At 39.5% G+C, this 20,567-nt stretch overlaps 1 protein-coding gene across 1 annotated transcript in view; it reads right to left on the bottom strand.

The window, feature by feature from the left end:
- The window catches only part of LOC309837327 (uncharacterized protein), a gene marked incomplete at its 3' end in the record, with an annotated part of 59,202 nt that extends 39,225 nt beyond the window's left edge, over positions 1–19,977 (bottom strand). The window contains exons 1-2 of the mRNA XM_082677799.1: positions 19,930–19,977; positions 18,491–18,653 (exon numbers count right to left, since the gene is read on the bottom strand). Of these exons, the coding sequence (XP_082533925.1) occupies positions 18,491–18,495 (5 nt within the window). The 5' untranslated portion in view covers positions 18,496–18,653; positions 19,930–19,977. The remainder of the gene's footprint in view (positions 1–18,490; positions 18,654–19,929) is intronic.
- Between the last annotated feature and the right edge of the window lie 590 nt (positions 19,978–20,567).

Genomic DNA, 20,567 nt, shown 5'->3' with positions numbered 1-20,567 from the left:
ACCAACATTCCCCCTAAATAAATCAAAAATGCTATTAGACCCCAAAACGAACCACCAAAATTCAACACAATCCCACAACCAAAACCACCACCTACAATCAACCCAAGTCCACCATAAATAGGTTTATTTTTAAATTTATTTATTTTATTTATTTTTGGCTGTTTGGGGTCTTTGTTGCTGTGCACGGGCTTTCTCTAGTTGTGGCGAGCGGGGGCTACTCTTCGTTGCAGTGTGCAGGCTTCCCATTGCGGTGGCTTCTCTTGTTGCGGAGCATGGGCTCTAGGCACGCAGGCTTCAGTAGTTGTGGCTCACAGGCTCTAGAGTGCAAGCTCAGTAGTTGTGGTGCACAGGCTTAGTTGATCCACGGCATGTGGGATCTTCCCAGACCAGGGCTCAAACCCACGTCCCCTGAATTGGCAGGCGGATTCTTAACCACTGCGCCACCAGGGAAGCCCTAGGTGAAGGTTTTGAAGAAAAACCCACGAGACTAATTACAAAAATAGTACTTAAAATAAATACAATGTAGTTATCATTATTCTTACATGGAATCTAACCATAACCAATGACATGAAAAATCACTGTATTTCAACCATAAGAATACTTAATAACCAACATCTGAAAATCATCCATTAACAAAAATTAACAATGCATTTATCGATCTCCCAGCTCCATCAAACATTTCGTCATGATGAAATTTTGGTTCCCTACTGGGCATTTATTTTTGTTTTTTTCTGGGGTTTTTTTGGCCCCGCCACAAAAAGATCCCCGCCCTGGCTTGCAGGGATCTTAGTTCCCTAACCAGGGATTGAACCTGGGCCCTCAGCAGTGAGAGCACAGAGTCCTAACCACTGGACCACCAGGGAACTCCCTAGTTCTACAAATCTTGACAGGCTTATTCTAGCAATACATTATACATCAGATACAATAACCACTTTTTAATCAGTAACACATATCCGAGATGTAAACTATGGATGAATTATCCGATATCTACATGCAAATAGAGCCTCCATCTTTTTTATTTGCCTATTTATTCATGTAGGACAAGGATTATACTATGGATCCTACACCTTTTTAAAATATTTACCTATTTTATTTATTTTCTTCCTTTTTAATTTTTTTGGCTGCATCGGGTCTTAGTTGCGGCACACGGGATCTTCGTTGAGGCATGCAGGATCTTTTGTTATGGCGTGTGGGCTCTTCATTGTAGTGCTTAGGCTTCTCTCTAGTTGTGGTGTGTGGGTTTTCTCTCTCTAGTTGGGGCGTGTGGGCTCCAGGGAGCACGGGCTCTGTAGTTGTGGCCCTCGGGTGAGCACGTGGGCTCTGTAGTTTGTGGCACGTGGGCTCTCTCATTGAGGCATGTGAGCTCAGTAGTTGTGGCAAAAGAGCTTAGTTACCCCATGGCATGTGGGATCTTAGTTCCCCGACCAGGGATAGAACCCACGTCCCCTGCATTGGAAGGTGGATTCTTTACCACTGGACCACCAGGGGAGTCCCAGATCCTATACCTTTTCAGAAACATGGAACACTGGAATCATCTTATTATTTACAGTCATAGCTACAGCATTCATGGGCTATGTCTTACCTTGAGGACAAATATTCTGAGGAGCAACAGTTAATACTGTTCTCCTCTCAGCAATCCCATGTATCCGCACAAGCCTCGCCAAATGAATCTGAGGTGGCTTTTCAGTAGATAAAGCAACTCTTACACGATTCTTCGCCTTCCATTTTATTCTCCCATTTATAATTGCAGCACTAGCAGCTGTCTACTTACTATTCCTCTACAAGACAGGCTCCAGTAATCCTACAGGAATCTCATCTGATATAGACAAAATTACATTTCACCCCTACTGTACAATCAAAGACATCCTAGGTGCCTTGTTACTAACTTTAATACTAATAATATTAGTGCTATTTTCACCCAACCTACTAGGAGACCCAGACAACTACACTCCAGCAAACCCTCTCAACACACCACCTCATATCAAGCCAGGGTGATATTTTCTATTTGCACATGTAATTCTACAATAAATTCCTAATAAACTAGAAGGAGTATTAGCCCTAATCTTTTCGATCTTAATTCTAGCATTTATCCCAATTCTTCACACATCCAAACAACGAAGCATAACATCTCCACCTCTCAGCCAGTGCCTATTTTGAGTACTACTAGCAGACCTATTAACACTAACATGAAGTGGAGGACAACCCGCAGAACACCCCTTCATTATGGTATTTGTCTTTCTGTTTCTGACTTAGTTCACTTCACATGCTAATCTCTAAGTCCACCCATGTAGCTGCATTTCCATTTATTTTTAATTTATTTTCTTTCATCATGTTTTTTTTCATTTTCAGCATATAGTGCCTGTACATACTTTGTGAGATTTATTAAGTATTGTATTTTGGGGGTGCTAATAAAATGGCATTTAAAATTTTACTTCAGCAGCAACATGGATGCAACTAGAGATTATCATACTAAGTGAAGTCAGAAAAAGAAAGACAAATACCATATGGTATCACTTATATGTGGAATCTAAAATATGATACAAGTGAACCTATCTATGAAACAGAAACAGTCTCACAGACATAGATAACAGACTTGTGGTAGCCAAGCAGGAGGGGCAGGGGGAGAGATGGAGTGGGAGGTTGGGGTTAGCAGATGTAATCTATTATATACAGAAAGGATAAACAACAACGTCCTACTATATATATAATACAGGGAACTATATTCAATAGCCTATGATAAACCATAGTGGAAAAGAATATTGAAAATGTACATATGGGCCTCCCTGGTGGCGCAGTGGTTGAGAGTCCGCCTGCCGATGCAGGGGATACAGGTTCGTGCCCCGGTCCGGGAGGATCCCACATGCCGCGGAGCGGCTAGGCCCACGAGCCATGGCTGCTGAGCCTGCGCGTCCGGAGCCTGTGCTCCGCAATGGGAGAGGCCACCACAGTGAGAGGCCCGCGTACCACAAAAATAAATAAATAAATAAAGACAGGGTAAGGGGGTGGAGTTGTGTGATCAGCTTGTGCACCTTCTTCTGATTCGTTGGTGGTGAGGTAATCAGGAGTCAATATCATCAATCTGATTCCAACCCACCTGGGGTCAACTCGTTCATGGTCAAGCAGCAGTTAACTTTTTCCACCTGATGGGGGTTTCACCATCTGCCAAACAACTCAAGGATGGCTCAGAATACTAACTACAGACCTTATGGAGGAACTAATGATCTTTAACTTTGTTTAATGGCTAAGCTATTATTGTTTCAAATTGCTTGACTGCTTTCCTTTGTTTCTGAATTTTCTCACTTCTCTGATTAAATTTGCTCTTTGGAACAACCCCCCCCCCAAAAAAAATCTGCATCTACCTTCAAATAATATGACACTGCTTCACTTGTAGTATAAAGACCACAACAACATATTCCAAATTCCTCCCATCCTTTGTGCTACATTCGTCATATATTTCACTTTTACCTATGCCATAAACATACAATATTTACTTTAGATGATCACGTATCTTTTAGAGCAATTACATATAAGAAAGGAAATGAATTTTATTTGAATTTCACTGATTCCAGTTCCAATGCTCTTCATTTCTTTGTGCAAATCCAAGTTTGATTGATATCATATTCCTTCTGCATCTCCTGTAGAGAAGGTCTATTGGCAGTTTTTTTAAATAAATAAAAATTTATTTATTTATTTATTTATGGCTGTGTTGGGTCTCATTGCTGCACACGGGCTTTCTCTACTTGCAGCGAGCAGGGGCTAGTCTTCATTGCGGTGCTCGGACTTCTCATTGCAGTGGCTTCCCTTGTTGTGGAGCACAGGTTCTAGGCATGCAGGCTTCAGTAGTTGTGGCACGTGAGCTCAGTAGTTGTGGCTTGTGGGCTCTAGAGTGCAGGTTCAGTAGTTGTGGTGCACAGGTTTAGTTGCTCCGCAGCATGTGGGATCTTCCCGGACCAAGGCTCGAACCCGTGTCCCCTGCATTGACAGGGGGATTCTTAACCACTGCATCACCAGGGAAGCCTGCAATGAGTTTTTGATTGTCTAAAGTATTTTATTTATTTATTTTTGGCTGCACTGGGTCTTCATTGCTGCGTGTGGGCTTTCTCTCATTGTGGTGTGCAGGCTTCTCATTGTGGTGGCTTCTCTTATTGAGGAGCACAGCCTCTAGGTGCACTGGCTTCAGTAGTTGTGGCTCATGGGGCTCAGTAGTTGTGGCTAGTGGGCTTCAGTAGTTGTGGCTCGCAGGCTCTAGAGCGCAGCCTCAGTAGTTTTGGTGCATGGGCTTAGTTGCTCCATGGCATGTGGGATCTTCCCAGACCAGAGATTGAACCCATGTCCCCTGCATTGGCAGGTGGATCCTTAACCACTGCGCCACCAGGGAAGTCCCTGAAAAAGTATTTATTTTTCATTTTTGAAGCATATTTTTACATGGTATAGAATCCTGTATTGATAGCTTTTTTCTTTCAGTACTTTAAAAATTTGTCTCCATTGTCTTCTTGCTTGCATGATATCTGATGAGAAGTCTGCTGTATGTGATTCTTATCCTTGTCCCTCAGTACATAAAGTTTCTATTTTCTTGAAGTTGCCTTCAAGATTTTCTTCCTTATCTTTCTTTTTCAGAAGTTTAAATATGATAATACCCAGGGGCATTCTTGGTGGTCCAGTGGTTAAGACTTTGTGCTCCCAATGTAGGGGGCCCAGGTTCGATCCCTGGTCAGGGAACTAGATCCCACCTGCCACAACTAACAGCCTGCATGCTGCAACTAAAAGATCCTGCATGCTGCAACTAAAGATCCTGCATGCTGCGATGAAGATCCCGCATGTGGCAATGAAGATCCCTCAAACCACAACTAAGACCCAGAGCAGCCAAATAAATAAATAAATAAGTATATTTTTAAAAAATATGATATGTCCAAAAGTGTTTTTCATTTTTATTTGTGTTTATCCTGCTTGGTGGTCTTTGAGTTTACTGGTTTGGTGTCATTAACTTTGAAAAAGTCTCAGCCATTATTTCTTCAAATATTTTTTCTTCATTCTCTCTCTTAACTGGGATTCCAATTAAGCATATATGAGACATTTTATACTGTCCTATACCTCTTGGATGCTCTATTCTGGCTTTTTTCACCCACTCTTTTTCTCACTGTGTTTCAGTATAGGTAATTTCTATTACTCTAAATTGAAGTTCACAGATTCTTTCTTCAGCTGTGTCCAATCTACTAATGAGTCTATCATAAACATTATTCACCTCTGCTGTGATTCTGATTTCTAGCATTTCTATTCAACTTTTTCTTATAGTTTCCATCTCTCTGCTGTAATTACCCATGTGATTCATTACATATTAGTCATAATTATTCTAAATTCCTATTGGGTTGTTCCAATATCTACGTCATATCTGAGTCTGGTTCTGATGATTGCTTTGGCTCTTTGAAGTGTTATTTCTTGCCTTTTCACATACCTTATAATTTTTTGGAAAGCTGGACACCTTGGGTAGTACAGCAAATATAAAGTTAAGTATTTCTTATGCTTACAGATTAGCATGCCTTTCCTTCTGCTAGGTTTTTTTGTTTTTTGCTTTTTTTTTTTTTTTTTTCCAGTATGCAGGCCTCTCACTGTTGTGGCCTCTCCTGTTGTGGAGCACAGGCTCCGGACGCACAGGCTCAGCGGCCATGGCTCATGGGCCTAGCTGCTCCGCGGCATGTGGGATCTTCCCGGACCGGGGCACGAACCCGTGTCCCCTGCATCAGCAGGCAGACTCTCAACCACTGCACCACCAGGGAAGCCCTCTGCTATGTTTTTAACACGGGGGTTTGAGTCAGCAGATGGGTGGGGTTTAGGTTTTTCATTTCTGTGGTTACCTTCATTGTACCACAGGCTTCAAATTCCTCTAAAGATACCTGTGTTTAAGGTATGGGTTGGTTTGCCAGGCATGTTTTCTCAATATATGTTTCTCCCTTGGCAATGAGTATTCCATCTGTGCTGTTCCCCACAGAGAATCTCTCTTGCAGGTCTCCCAGCTATGTTCCAGTATTATTTTTATTTGATGCTTGTTACCCTCATGGGGGGTTGGGCAGTAGGGGTTGGTAGAGAAAAGCAGTCTCTTATATTCTCACTAAGCCTAAATCTTAGGCAGGCCCCATGTCCCTGGGTCTTGGTTATGTATGTGGCTTTCATGAATGCTCTTGCCTCTCCTCCAGCTGTGTGCTAGGTCTACCATATATTCCTTCCCCACTCCCAGAGGTAGTGCTTTTTTTTCAGTTCACTTTCTTAAACTGCTATAAGTTTCCACCTGTGCCCTAAGGTAACAGTTTTTGTTGCTTTTTATTATACAAACTAAAGTTTTTATTCTGCAGCAAAGATGGGTCTGTGCTGTTGTTCCCTTTCCCAAAGCAGTACCACAAGGAAAGATATCACAGGACTCTCCTCCATTTTCACAGTGAGTGTCTGGTGGGATTTCTGGAGGAAAAGCCTAACAGAGATTGAAAACTCCCAAATTTGCAACTCCCTCAGTGGCTTTATACTCTTGCTGGCCCACATTCAACCTTTGATAATTTGTTTAAAAAATTTAACTGTATCTTCTTACTGGCTTATATGGTGTCTGGCAGTATCCACCCCATGTGAGTGAAGGCTCAAGTCCTGTTTCTCCCAGAAGGCATCTGTTTTTCCTCAGATTTCAGGTTACTTGGTTGCCCTGTGACCTCAGTTCTTTGATGAGTTCAAAAAAAGTTGTTAATCTGCAGTTCGTCCAGTTTTTTCCTTGTTTTAAGGGTGGAGGCAGAGCTCTTTCCATCTATGTCCCTGAGCAGAAACCCAAAGTCCCTCCACTACAATAAACTTTTAAGAATTGCCCCACTTGGAAGGTACACAGCAAAAGTCCCTCAGCTTATTCTGGCATGGGGCCCCCAAATACCTCCCACATGAAGTTAGGATTAAGATGGTATCTTAATGTTAAGTAAATTCGCTATGTTGGAGTTGCTGTGGCAAACTGTTACAGGCAAAGCAGTAGCAATTGGCAAGGTGTCAGGGAAAAAAGAATAAATTTGGAGGAATTCAAAGTGGACTGACTGGAGAAATACTTTCAAAACAAATTCTCAGATGTTCTATTCATACCAAATGTTATTTTTCTTGTCCCTTTGTGAAGAACTTACTTGAGGTATATCCATTTGTTCAGTTTCTGAACCACTATGCATACTTCCCTCCTGAAATGAGCTCGGATACAGTTAAAAAACATTAACAACTTGGGCATCCGTATCATCATCATCGTCATTATCATCATCTCTGCCTGCTTGAATCCAAATTTTGCCAAAAACTCTAGAATAATTGAGAGTCCCACCCCTGGCTGCATTTCCCAAAGCAATTCTCTAGATAGTTTGAGCTAACTTACATACTGGGGAAATAGCTCCATCGTGGATGAGTATTTTCTTTCCACCACCACCCCAAAATTTCCCTAGTCTTCTCTTTCCCTAGTCTTCCCATGTGTCCCTGGATTCCATGTCCTAACATCCACTTGGCAACATATGTTTAAATCACATGGGGGGGGCACAAGTTATGGTTATGTGCCTTTTAAAAGAAACACAGTGCACTCACTCCTTTAAAAGCTACTGCATATCATTTCCCCCTACATAGAAACCATTCCCTGATTGCTGATCAACTGCATCTTTCACTTGACCAATGTCTTCTCATCCTTAAGTCAAATTAAGAACTACTTTATCCAGGGAATTCCCTGGCAGTCCAGTGGTTAGGACTTGACACCCTCACTGCTGTGGGCCCAGGTTCGATCCCTGGTTCGGGAATTAAGATCCTGCAAGCCATGCAACATGGCAAAAAACAAACAAACAAACAAAAAACTACTTTATCCCTTGATCAGGATATCCCTCTATTGGATATATCTTACTCCTACATCCCATGAGCTTGCCCAACATTGGCATTTATCATTCTGCCACAGCATTTGCTGATTTGTCTCTCTCCCTAGGACTGTGAATCACTTATGGCAGGGACTACTTATATGGCTTCTTCATGGCCTAGCACAATAATTTACATTTCAAAGGGCACAGTAAAAGTTTGTGCAGTGCATTTAAAATAACTATGACTAATATGTTCAGGGCTCTAATGAACAAATTAGGAAAATAGATAATGTAAGGGGAGAAATAAACAAAAGGAATGCTAGCAATCAAAAATATATCAACAGAGGTGACCTAAATGGGAAGGAAATCCAAAAAAAGAGGGATTATATGTATACATATAGCTGATTCACTCTGCTGTACAGCAGAAACTAACACAACATTGTAAAGCAACTATACTCCAATAAAAATTAATTTAAATTAATTTAAAAAATACACTAACAGAAATGAAGGCATTCAGGAAGAGGTAAAATTGTCATTGTATGTAAATGACATGATACTCTATATAGAAAACCCTAAAGACTCCACACAAAAAACTATTAGAACTCATAAATGAATTCAGCAAGGTAGCAGGATACAAGAGTAATATACAGAAATGTGTTGCATTTCTTTACACTAACAAAGAAATATCAGAAAGGGAAGGTAAAAAAAAAAAATCCCATTTAAAATCACATCCAAAAAACAAACCACCTAGTAATGAACCTAACCAAGGAGGTAAAAGATTTATATGCTGAGAACTATAAAACATTGATAAAGGAAACTGAAGAGGATTCAAGGAAATGGAAAGATAGCCCATGTTCTTGGATTGGAAGAATTAACATAGTTTAAATGGCCATAGTACCCAAAGCAATCTACAGATTTAATGTGTTCCCTATCAAATTACCCATGACATTTTTCACAGAATTAGAACAAATAATCATAAAATTTACATGGAACCACAAAAAACCCAGAATTGCCACAGCAATCCTGAGGAAAAAGAACAAAGCAGGAGGCATAACCCTCCCAGACTTCAGACAATATTACAAAGCTACAGTAATCAAAACAGCATGGTACCGGCACAAAAACAGACATATAAATCAATGGAACAGAATAAAGAGCCCAGAAATAAACGCACACACCTACAGTCAATTAATCTTTGACAAAGGAGACAAGAATATACAATGAAGACAAGACGGTCTCTTCAGCAAGTGGTGCTGGGAAAGGTGGACAGCCACATGTAATCAATGAAGCTAGAACACTCCCTTACACCATGTACAAAAATAAACTCAAAATGGCTTAAAGACTTAAATATGACATGACACCATAAAACTCCTAGAAGAGAACATAGGCAAAACATTCTCTGACATAAATCACAGCAATGTTTTCTTAGGTCAGTCTCCCAAGGCAATAGAAATAAAAGCAAAAATAAACAAGTGGGACCTAATCAAACTTATAAGCTTTTGCACAGCAAAGGAAACTATCAACAAAATAAAAAGCCCACAGACTGGGAGAAAATATTTGCAAATGAAGCAACTGACAAGGGGTTAATCTCCAAAATATACAAACATCTCATGCAACTCTTTGTCAAAAACACAAACAACCTAATCAAAAAATGGGCAGAAGATCTAAATAGACATTTCTCCAAAGAAGACATACAGATGGCCAAAAAGCACATGAAAAGATGCTCAACATCACTAATTATTAGAGATATGGAAATCAAAACTACAATGAGGTATCACCTCACACTGGTCAGAATGGCCATCATCAAAAAATCTACAAACAATAAATGCTGGAGAGGGTGTGGAGAAAAGGGAACCCTCTTGCACTGTTGGTGGGAATGTAAATTGATACAGCCACTATGGAGAACAGTATGGAGGTTCCTTAAAAAACTAAAAATAGAACTACCATACGACCCAGCAATCCCACTACTGGGCATATACCCTGAGAAAACCATAATTCAAAAACAGACATGTACCACAATGTTCACTGCAGCACTATTTACAATCGCCAGGACATGGAAGCAACTTAAGTGCCCATCGACAGATGAGTGGATAAAGAAGATGTGGCACATATATACAATGGAATATTATTCAGCCATAAAAAGAAAGGAAATTGAGTTTTTTGTAGTGAGGTGGATGGGCCTAGAGTCTGTCATACAGAGTGAAGTAAGTCAGAAAGAGAAAAACAAATACTGTATGCTAACACATATATATGGAATCTAAAAAAAAATGGTTCTGAAGAACCTAGGGGCAGGACAGGAATAAAGATGCAAATGTAGAGAATGGACTTGAGGATGTGGGGAGGGGGAAGGGTAAGCTGGGATGAAGTGAGAGAGTGGCATGGACATACATACACTACCAAATGTAAAATAGCTAGCTAGTGGGAAGCAGCCACATAGCACAGGGAGATCAGCCCAGTGCTTTGTGACCACCTAGAGGGGTGGGATAGGGAGGGTGGGAGGGAGATGCAAGAGGGAGGGGATATGGGGATATATGTATATGTATAGCTGATTCACTTTGTTATAAAGCAGAAACTAACACACCATTGTAAAGCAATTATACTCCAATAGAGATGTTAAAAAAAAGAACCATGTTAAAAAAAAAAAACTAAAAGTAGAGTTGCCATATTACCCAGCAATCCCATTTATGGGCATATATCCAGAAAAGACAAAAACTCTAATTCAAAAAGGTACAGGCATCCCATTGTTCATAGTGGCACACTATTTACAATATCCAAGACATGGAAGCAACCTAAATGTCCATTGGCAGACGAATGGATAAAGAAGATGTGGTGTACATATATATAATATATATATACACAATGGAATATTATTTAGTCATAAAAAAAGAATGAAATAATGTCATTTGCAAAAACATGGATGGACCTAGAGAGTATCATACTAAGTGAAGTCAGACAAAGACAAATATTATATATCACATGTGGAATCTAAAAAATAGTACAAATGAATCTATATACAAAACAGAAAACAGACTCACAGACATAGAAAACAAACTTATGGTTACTAAAGGGGAGAGGAAGCAAGGGAGGAATAAATTGAGAGTATGGGATTAACAGATGCATATAAAAAGACCAAACAACAAGGATTTACTGCATAGCACAGGGGACTATATTCAATATCTTGTAATAAACTATAATGTAAAGTATCAAAAAAAGAATATATATATAACCAAATCACTCTGCTGTACACTTGAAACTAACATAATATGGTAAATCAACTATACTTCAACAACAATAAATAAATAAAAGTCCAAAATTTTCCAAAAAATATTTATATGGGAAAAAAGAAGAGGAACCAAGACTGTCTGAAGAAATATCTGATTTTAGGGCTGGAGCAGGAAAACTACAAGATGAGCCTAGAACATCTTGTGCCAGAAATTAAGGAAGTGCTCAAAAACTGATAGGACCATGTTAAAAAGATGTGAAACTGGCTCAAAGAAGCTCCCATTGGCCAAATTAGGGGCAATTTGAGCATGAAAATAAATATTTACAGTAATAAATTATAACCTACTGAATAAAATAGAATCCATGAGCTCAACATGATATAAATCAATAGGGAGAAAGGAAAGCTCTTCCTTTCCACTATAATGCCAACCAATAAATGTAAAAGGAATAATATAAACATAAAACCACTTATCAACTGGAGAGTGGTTCAGACTGAAGTTGTCAATGGAGGCTAAGAATGGGTAAAGTTTTGATGAGGAACAGGATTTTAGCACCATACTGGAACATTTTCCAACAGTTACAAGGAAAAATAGAACTTTACAGTGAAGACATCAACATGACTAGATGATCAAGGTTAACATCACCAGTGATGGGACAGAATGACATAATGAGAAAATCAAAGTTTGTCAGGAATACATGCCTGAGTCTAGGCATGAAGAAACATCCAATGGACTCAAGTTGAGTGCCAGCCTACAGAATATAAGGCCTGTATTCTTTTAAACTCTCAAGGACATGATAGACAGAATGACTGAGGAACTGTTCCAGGTTACAGGAGGCCAAAGAGACATGACAACCAAATGCAAGGTATGAAGGAATCCTGTACCTGAAAACTAAAAAAGACATTTCGGGGGGACTTCCCTGGTGGTGCAGTGGTTAAGACCCCATGCTCCCAATGCAGGGGGCCCAGGTTCAATCCCTGGTCAGGGAACTAGATCCCATAGGCATGCCGCAACTAAGAGTTCGCATGCCACAACTAAGGAGCCCGCATGCTGCAACTAAGGAGATGGCAAGCCACAACTATGGAGCCTGCCAGCTGCAACTAAAAAGCCCACCAGCCACAAGACCCGGCACAACCAAATAAAAATAAATAAATATATATGTTTTTTAAAGTATGAAGAAAAAGACATTTTGGGGACAATTGGCAAAACTGAAATTTGAACAGGTTCTCTAAATGGCAATGTTGTATCAATTGTTGACTTCCTGACTTATTGGGAGGTCTCTGTTTAGGGAAATACACACTGGAGTATTTAGGGGATGAAGGATCAGGTCTGAAGCTTGTAGTCAAATGGTTCAGAAAAAGACTCATTGTGTGTGTGTGTGTGTGTGTGTGTGTGAGAGAGAGAGAGAGAGAGAGAGAGAGAGAGAAAGAAAGAGAGAGATATTAAAAGTTGGTGAATCTGGGTGAAGGCAATAAGGGAGTTTTTTTGTAGTGTACTTGCAAATTTTCTGTGAGTTTGAAATTACTCTGACATCATTTTTTTAAAATTAAAATTGCTTAGTGCTGATGGAACTCTAAAAAAAAAAAAGAATGCCTTCAATGGACTCATCAGTAGACTCAACATGACTGAAGAAAAAATCAATGAACTTGAAGACAGGTCAACAGAAACCTCCCAGTGCTCACTCCAGCAGCATATATACTAAAATTGGAATGATATAGAGATGAATAGCATGGCCTCTGCACAAGGATGACATGCAAATTTGTGAAGCATTTGATATTTTTTAAAATGATGGGGGGGCAGGGATAGAAATGTAAAGCTTTAGAATGCATTCAAACTTTGATTATTATCAACTTAAATTAGACCATTATAAATATAAGTGGGTTTATGTCAGTCTCATTGTAACCATTAACCAAAAATTTGCAGTAGATAACAAAAGATAGTGAGAAATGAATCTAAGCATACCAATAAAGAAAGCCATCAAACCACAAAGAAATAGCAAAGAAAGGAACAGAGGAACTACGAAACAGCCAAAAACCAATTAACAAAATAGCAATAAATACATACCTATCAATAATTACTTTAAATGTAAATGGATTAAATTCTCTGATCAAAAGACACAGAATGGGTTTGTGCCCTGGTCCAGGAGGATCCCACGTGCCGCGGAGCGGCTGGGCCCATGAGCCATGGCTGCTGAGCCTGCGCGTCCGGAGCCTGTGCTCTGCAATGGGAGAGGCCACAACAGTGAGAGGCCTGCATACCACACACACAAAAAAAGAAAAGCTTTCAAAAAGACACAGAATGGATGAATGGATAAAAAAAACAAAACCCATCAATATGCTACCTATGAGAGATTTACTTCAGTTGTAAGAACACACACAGACTGAAGGGTCCATCTTTTTGCATGATGATATTCCATGCAAATGGAAACCAAAAGAAAGTTGGGATAGCTATACTTATATCAGACAAAACAGACTTTAAAACAAAGACTGCCATAAGAGACAATGAAGGGCATTACATAATGATAAAGGGGTCAATCCAACAAGAGGATAAACATTTGTAAATATATATGCACACAACATAAGAGCACCTAAATATATGAAGCAAATATTAACAGGTCTAAAGGGAGAAATAGGCAGCAATACAATAAGACAATGGATAAATTGTTCTGACAGAAAATCAATAAGGAAACATTGGCCTTAAACAACACATTAGACCAGACAGACTAAATAGATATATACAGAAATTCCATCCAAAAGCACCTGAATACACCTTCTTCTCAGGTGCACATGGAACAGTCTCTAGGATATGATAGGCCGCAAAACAAGTCTTGACAAATTTAAGAAGACTTAAATAATATCCAGCATCTTTCCCAACCACATGGTATGAAACGAAATCAATTACCAGAAGAAAACTGGAAAATTCAGAAATATGTAGCAACTAAACAACATGCTACTGAATAACCAATGGGAACAAAGAAATCAAAAGCAAAATCAAAAATATCTTGAGACAAATGAAAATGGAAGTACAATACACCAGAACTTAAGGGATGCAACAAAAACTGCTCTAAGAAGGAAGTTCATAACAACAAATGCCTATTTCAAAAACCAAGAAAAATGTCAAATAAACAACCTAACTTTAAACCTTGAGGAACTAGAAAAGAAGAATAAAAGAAGCCCAAACTTAGTAGAAGGAAGGAAATAACAAGAATCAGGGCAGAAAAAAATGAAATAGAGACTAAAAAGACAAGAGAAAAGATCAATGAAACCAAGAACTGATGCTGTGACAAGATAAACAAAATGGACAAACCTTTAGCTAGACTCACCAAGTAAAAAGAGAGAGGACTCGAACAAAATCAGAAACAAAAGAGGATATGTTACAACTGATACCACAGAAATACAATACAAAAGATAAGAGACTATTACAAACAATTATATGCCAAAAAATTGGACAACCTAGAAGGAATGGATACATTCCTAGAAACATACAACCATCCAAGACTGAATTATGAAGAAACAAAGAATCTGAACAGACCGATTACTAGTAAGGAGGTTGAATCAGTAATTTAAAACCTCCCAGCAAACAAAAATCCAGAACCAGATGGCTGTACTGGTGAATTCTACCAAACATTCAAAGAAAAATTAATACGAATTCTTCTAAAAATCTCCCAAAAATAGAAGAGGAGAAAACGCTTCCAAACTCACTTCACAAGGCCAGCATTACCCTGATACCAAAACCAGACAAGTATACTACAAGAAAAGACAATCACAGGCCAATATTCCGGATGAACACAGATGAAAAATCCTCAACAAAATATTAGCAAACATGAACTCAACATACATTAAGAATCAAACACCTCAGGGCTTCCCTGGTGGCACAGTGGTTAAGAATCCGCCTGCCAGTGCAGGGGACACAGGTTCAATCCCTGGTCTGGGAAGATCCCACATGCTGCGGAGCAACTAAGCCCATGCACCAGAACTACTGAACCTGCACTCTAGAGCCCACAAGCCACAACTACTGAAGCCCGCATGCCTAGAGCCCACACTCTGCAACAGGAGAAGCCACTGCAATGAGAAGCCTGTGCACCACAATGAAGAGTAGCCTCCACTCGCCACAACTAGAGAAAGCCCATGTGCAACAATGAAGACCCAATGCAGCCAAAAATAAAACAAACAAATAAATTTATTTTAAAAAATTTTAAAAAAAGAATCAAACACCTCAATAAAGTGGGATATATTCTAGGGATGCAAGGATGGTTCAATAACCACAAATCAACAAATGTGATACACCACATTACCAAAATGAATGATAAAAATCCATATGATCATCTCAATAGATGAAGGAAAAGTATTTGACAAGATTCAACATCCATTTTTGATAAAAACTCTCAACAGGGCTTCCCAGGTGGCGCAGTGGTCGGGAGTCTGCCTGCTGATGCAGGGGACACGGGTTCGTGCCCCGGTCCGGAAGGATCCCACATGCTGCGGAGCAGCTGGGCCCGTGAGCCATGGCCGCTGGGCCTGTGTGTCCGGAGCCTGTGCTCCACAACAGCAGAGGCCACAACAGTGAGAGGCCCGCATACAGCCAAAAAAAAAAAAAAAAAACTCTCAACAAAGTGGGTATAGAGGAAACGTATCTCACATAATTAATGATATATATGACAAGCTCAGAACTAACACCATAGTTAATGGTGTGAAGCTAAGAGCTTTTCCTCTAAGACCAGGAACAAGACAGGATGCCCATTCTCACTATTTTTGTTCAACATAGTACTGGAAATCCTAGCCAGAGCAATTAGGCAAGAAAAAGAAATAAAAGGCATCCAAATGGAAAGGAAGAAGTGAAACTTTCATTATTTGCAGATGACATGATATTATACATACAAAACCCTAAAGACTGCCAAATAACTGTTAGAACTTATAAATGAATTCAGTAATGTTGCAGGATACAAAATTAATATACAGAAATTGCTGCATTTCTATGCACTAATAATGAACTATCAGAAAGAAAAGTTAAGAAAACAATTCCATTCACAATTGCATCAAAAAGAATAAAACACCTAGGAACAAGTTCAACCAAGCAGGTGAAAGACTATACAATGAAAACTATAGGACACTGATGAAAGAAATTGAAAAAGACACAAATAAATGGAAAGAAATTCCGTGTTCATGGATTGGAAGAATTGATATTGCTAAAATGTTCATACTACCCAAAGCAATGTATAGATTCAATGCAATTTCTATCAAAATTCCAATGGAATTTTTCATAGAAATAGAACAAACAATCCTAAAATTTGTATGGACCCACAAAAGACCCCAAATTGCCAAAGCAATCTTGAGAAGGAATAACAAAGCTGGAGGCATCATGCTCCCTGTTTGCAAACAGTACAAGACTTCTCTTTGTTTTGTGTGTTTGTTTTGCATATTTGACTTTCCAACCATGTAAATGTCTTACATGATTCTAAAACAAAATTAAAACAAATGTTAAAACAAAAACTAAAATAATTAATTACATAAATTAAATTAAAACAACAACAACCAAAAAAACCCATAAGCTATACCTAAAAATCAAAAGCAGAATGAAACAAATGAACCTACTCGTATGTTACATTTGTGGCTTAACCACACACAGAGAAATTAGTTCTACTTACTTTAAAGCACAATAATTGGGTTATATGTCCCTAGAGAGACAACCCCAAAGCAAATAGATCTATAAAGAAATATTAAATTATTTGCAGTAGGAATATTTTAAGTACTAGTAATATTGCTCTGAACTATCTTATTTATATATACATATACACATCTACAGATGGATGGATTAATAAATAAAAGATACAAAAATGAAACTAAAGTAGAAACTCTATAATTCTAAATTTTTTTTATTGCAAATAGCAGTATGAACTCATGGGGTCTACTCTGTTAAGAGTATATTTCCAGCTACAACGTTAATAAACATTCAAAACATATCACGTGAAAGAAGCCAGTCACAAAAGACCACATATTGTACGATTTCATTGATATGAAATGGCTGAATAGACAAATTCATCAAGGCATCAATCAGATTAGTGGTTCATTAGACTGGGAGGAAGGAGGAGAATATGAGATTGACTGCTAATGGGTACGATAATTCAGGGGGGACAAAAATGATCTAAAATTACACGATGGTGATGGGTGCACAACCCTGTGGATTTTTTAGAAAAACATTCCGTTGTACACTTTAAAGGGTAAAATGTATGGTATGTGAATCAAGCTACTAAAAAAAACTAAAAGAATATATTTCCTTGCTCTGCCCACCAAAACAAAAAGCCTAGAAACAATGACCATGTCAGTAGCACTAAGCACCATAACTGGGGTTTTCTCCCAACCATTCTAGGTAGTCCCTTTCAGTCTTTTTTGCTGGTTCCTCCTCATTTTCTTTGACTTTCTCATGTTGAAGTGACCCAGAGATAAGTCCTTTACGTCTATCATTTTCCATCTACCCTCTAAGTGATCTCCTTAAATATCACCTATATGCTGATAATCCCCAAACGTATGTCTCCAACCTAGGTCTCAGAACTTTCTTTTGAACTTCAGACTTGTATATCCCACTGCCAACTTAATATTTCCACCTGAATGTCCAATGGGCATCTCATACTTCAGATACAATATTCCAAACTGAAATCTCACTATCTCTCTATGCCCCAGGTTCTTTCTACCTTCTTTCCCTTCTCAGTTAATGACAACTCCATTCTTCAAGTTGCTCAGATTAAAAAATATCGTGTCATCTTGTCACACTTACACTCCACATCAGTTCTATCAGCAAATTATGTCAGCTTTACCTTTAAATTATATCCAGTACACGACTACTTCTCATCATTTTTACTACTCTGGTCCAGGTCACCAACATCTTTTCCCTAGATTAATGCAATAGCTTCCTAGTTGGTCTCTCTGCTTCTGCCCTTGTCCCTGACCTCTTCCCCTATTCTTCTTCTCATAATTCTCTCATCAGAGCAACCAAGGCAATCCTCTTAAATCGTAAGCAGATACTATCACTTGTATGTTCAAAACTCTCCAATAGCTTCCCATCTCATTCACAGTAAAAAGCCAAGATCCTTAACAGGGCCCATAAGGCCCAATCTGATCTGCCCTCCTTCCCTCCAATTACCTTTCTTCTCTCATCTCTCACTACTCTCCCTCTCATTTGCTCTATTTCAGCCACACCAGCCTCTTCGTAACAGGCATATTCCCATCTCAGGGCTTTTCTAACTGTTGTTCCCTCTTCCCTTAATTATGTGCATAACTAGCACCTGTATTTCCTTCATATCTTTATTATTACATTTTCAGGATGCATTCTTAACTACCCCATCTAAAACTCCAAGTCTCATCCCTGATTCTATATATCCTCCTGCTTTACTTTTCTCTTAGAATGTTTCACTATTTAATGTATATTTAACTTACTTACCTCATTTATTATCTGGCCCACAACAATGTAAGTACCATGATAGCAGAGAGTTTGTCTCCTTTGTTCAATGTTATATCCCAAGCATCTATAATTATTCCTGTCACATGCAGCATTCAATAAATGGTGAGTGGATGAATGAATGAATCCTCAGTACCTGAAGAACCTGGAAAAGAAATTTGAAAATAGAACACTGCTTTAGAAAAACACCTTAGAAAACACATAATTCACACAAAAAAAGATTTTTAAATGGTTGACTTCAGTAGTAATTAAATAACTGCAAATTAAAGAAATTATTTTACATCTATGAGGTTAACAAAGATTATTAATACTAACGATAACCATTGTTATCAAGGGTGTATGAATATAGGCAATCTTATACCATGCCAGTAATACTGTAGATTATTGGAACCTTACAAGAGAATAACTGGATAGAATTAGGGAGTCTTTAATAAGCATATATATCTCAACCTATCAGTTCCACATCTAAGAGCCTGCCTCCCACCAAAAAAAATTAAGAAAGTGCATGATAACATGCCAAATAGTTGCTGATAAACACATTCTATATAATGGCAAGAAGTTAAAAAAACCAAATTACCCATCAACAGGTGTAAATGCATTAAAATGTATACCATACAAAAAACTTTTAAATGATGACATAGATGTGTAATTGTTTAAATGGAAAAATATTAACTGCACATTGTTAAATGGCATAGGTAGATTACAGAACTGTATGTATAGCGTGATTCCAATTTTATAATATACGAATGCATATGTATGTATTCACAGAGGGAGGGGTGAAAAGATGGGAAATAAATTTTGATAGTGGTTGGTAGAAGTATAAATGATTTTTGTTTTCTTGGAGCTTTTCTTTATTTTGTGATTTGGGGCGGGGAGTGAGGGGCAAGGAGTATTGTTACTAAGCACACAAAACAACGTGGCCATTACACAGAAATAAAATTTTAAATAAATACTGAAACAACGTGTTGGGGCTATTGATATCTCATAGAAAAACATATTTACGATTACCATCTCCAAAGAAATGAAGCACTGGTACAAACAGTCTCACAAATCTACACACACAACCGAACTCTGCCTTTTATCGTGGTTTGCAGCCACGTTCATAGTGAAACAGAAAAGGAAAAGCACATCCACAAAATCCGCCAGCACACACGACTCCACGGCCATATCAGTCACAGACAAATGCCTGGCAAATAAAGTCCTATCAAGCCACACGCTCACAGTCCTTCACACGTCGCTCCCACGGCCTCAGGGAACCACCCGCACAGGCAAAGCCCTGCCCGGCCTCCTCCTCCAACAACACAGGCACCGGGTGGTCCGCAGGCCCCTATTTCACCCAGCACAAAGAGTCCCGGACTCTGAGCTCACGACTTCCCGAGGACTCACCACCGAGCCCGCAGACACAGGCCCCAATTCCGCACCTCAGCGCTGCCCAAGTGGCACAGCCGGTGCAGCCCGAGTTAGGTAATCCATTAAGGTCAGTGCCGGCTGTGTCCGAAGGCAGCACAAGCCTCGGTCCGTTAGACGCAGGATAACTCTTCCCAAAGGCCCTCGCGGCTCGCCGGGGCGGGACTGGCCCTCCAGTTGACGAGTAGCGGGAACAAGCAACCGCTGCGTTGAGGGGCTCTCAGATCTGCCGAGGGGCCTCAGCTGAGAGTTTTGCGGCAGCTGCCTCCAGTGAGTCCGGCCCTCGGAGCCTGGGAGTGCCACTTGGTGCTGAGAAGAATGTGAAGAGATCCGCAGTTTTCCTGCCCCGGACTACATTTCCCAGAGGCCGTCTCGGCCCAAATCTATTTTCTGCGAAAAGTCGCCTCCTCCTTACAGTTGTCTGGATCTTTGGGTTCTAGGCGTTACGGTATCTGGTCCGTGAGGGAAGCACCGCTGAGTCGGTTTCGTTCCGTCTGGTCCCGGCTCCACCTGGGACTGGACTTCAGTGGGGTGAAAGTGGGGCAAGGTCTGGGCACCTTGAAGAGACGAGATGGGCCAGCCTGAGCCTCAAGCTCCTGGAGGCAGTCATAAAAGGGAGGAGTAAAAAAAAAGAAAAGAAAAGGGAGGAGCA

The sequence above is a fragment of the Grampus griseus genome, assembly GCF_964374135.1.
Source record: "Grampus griseus genome assembly, chromosome: 19".
Classification (NCBI taxonomy): Eukaryota; Metazoa; Chordata; class Mammalia; order Artiodactyla; family Delphinidae; genus Grampus; species Grampus griseus.
Note: the sequence above shows the minus strand (reverse complement) of the source record. Positions and strands in the feature narration are given on the sequence as shown.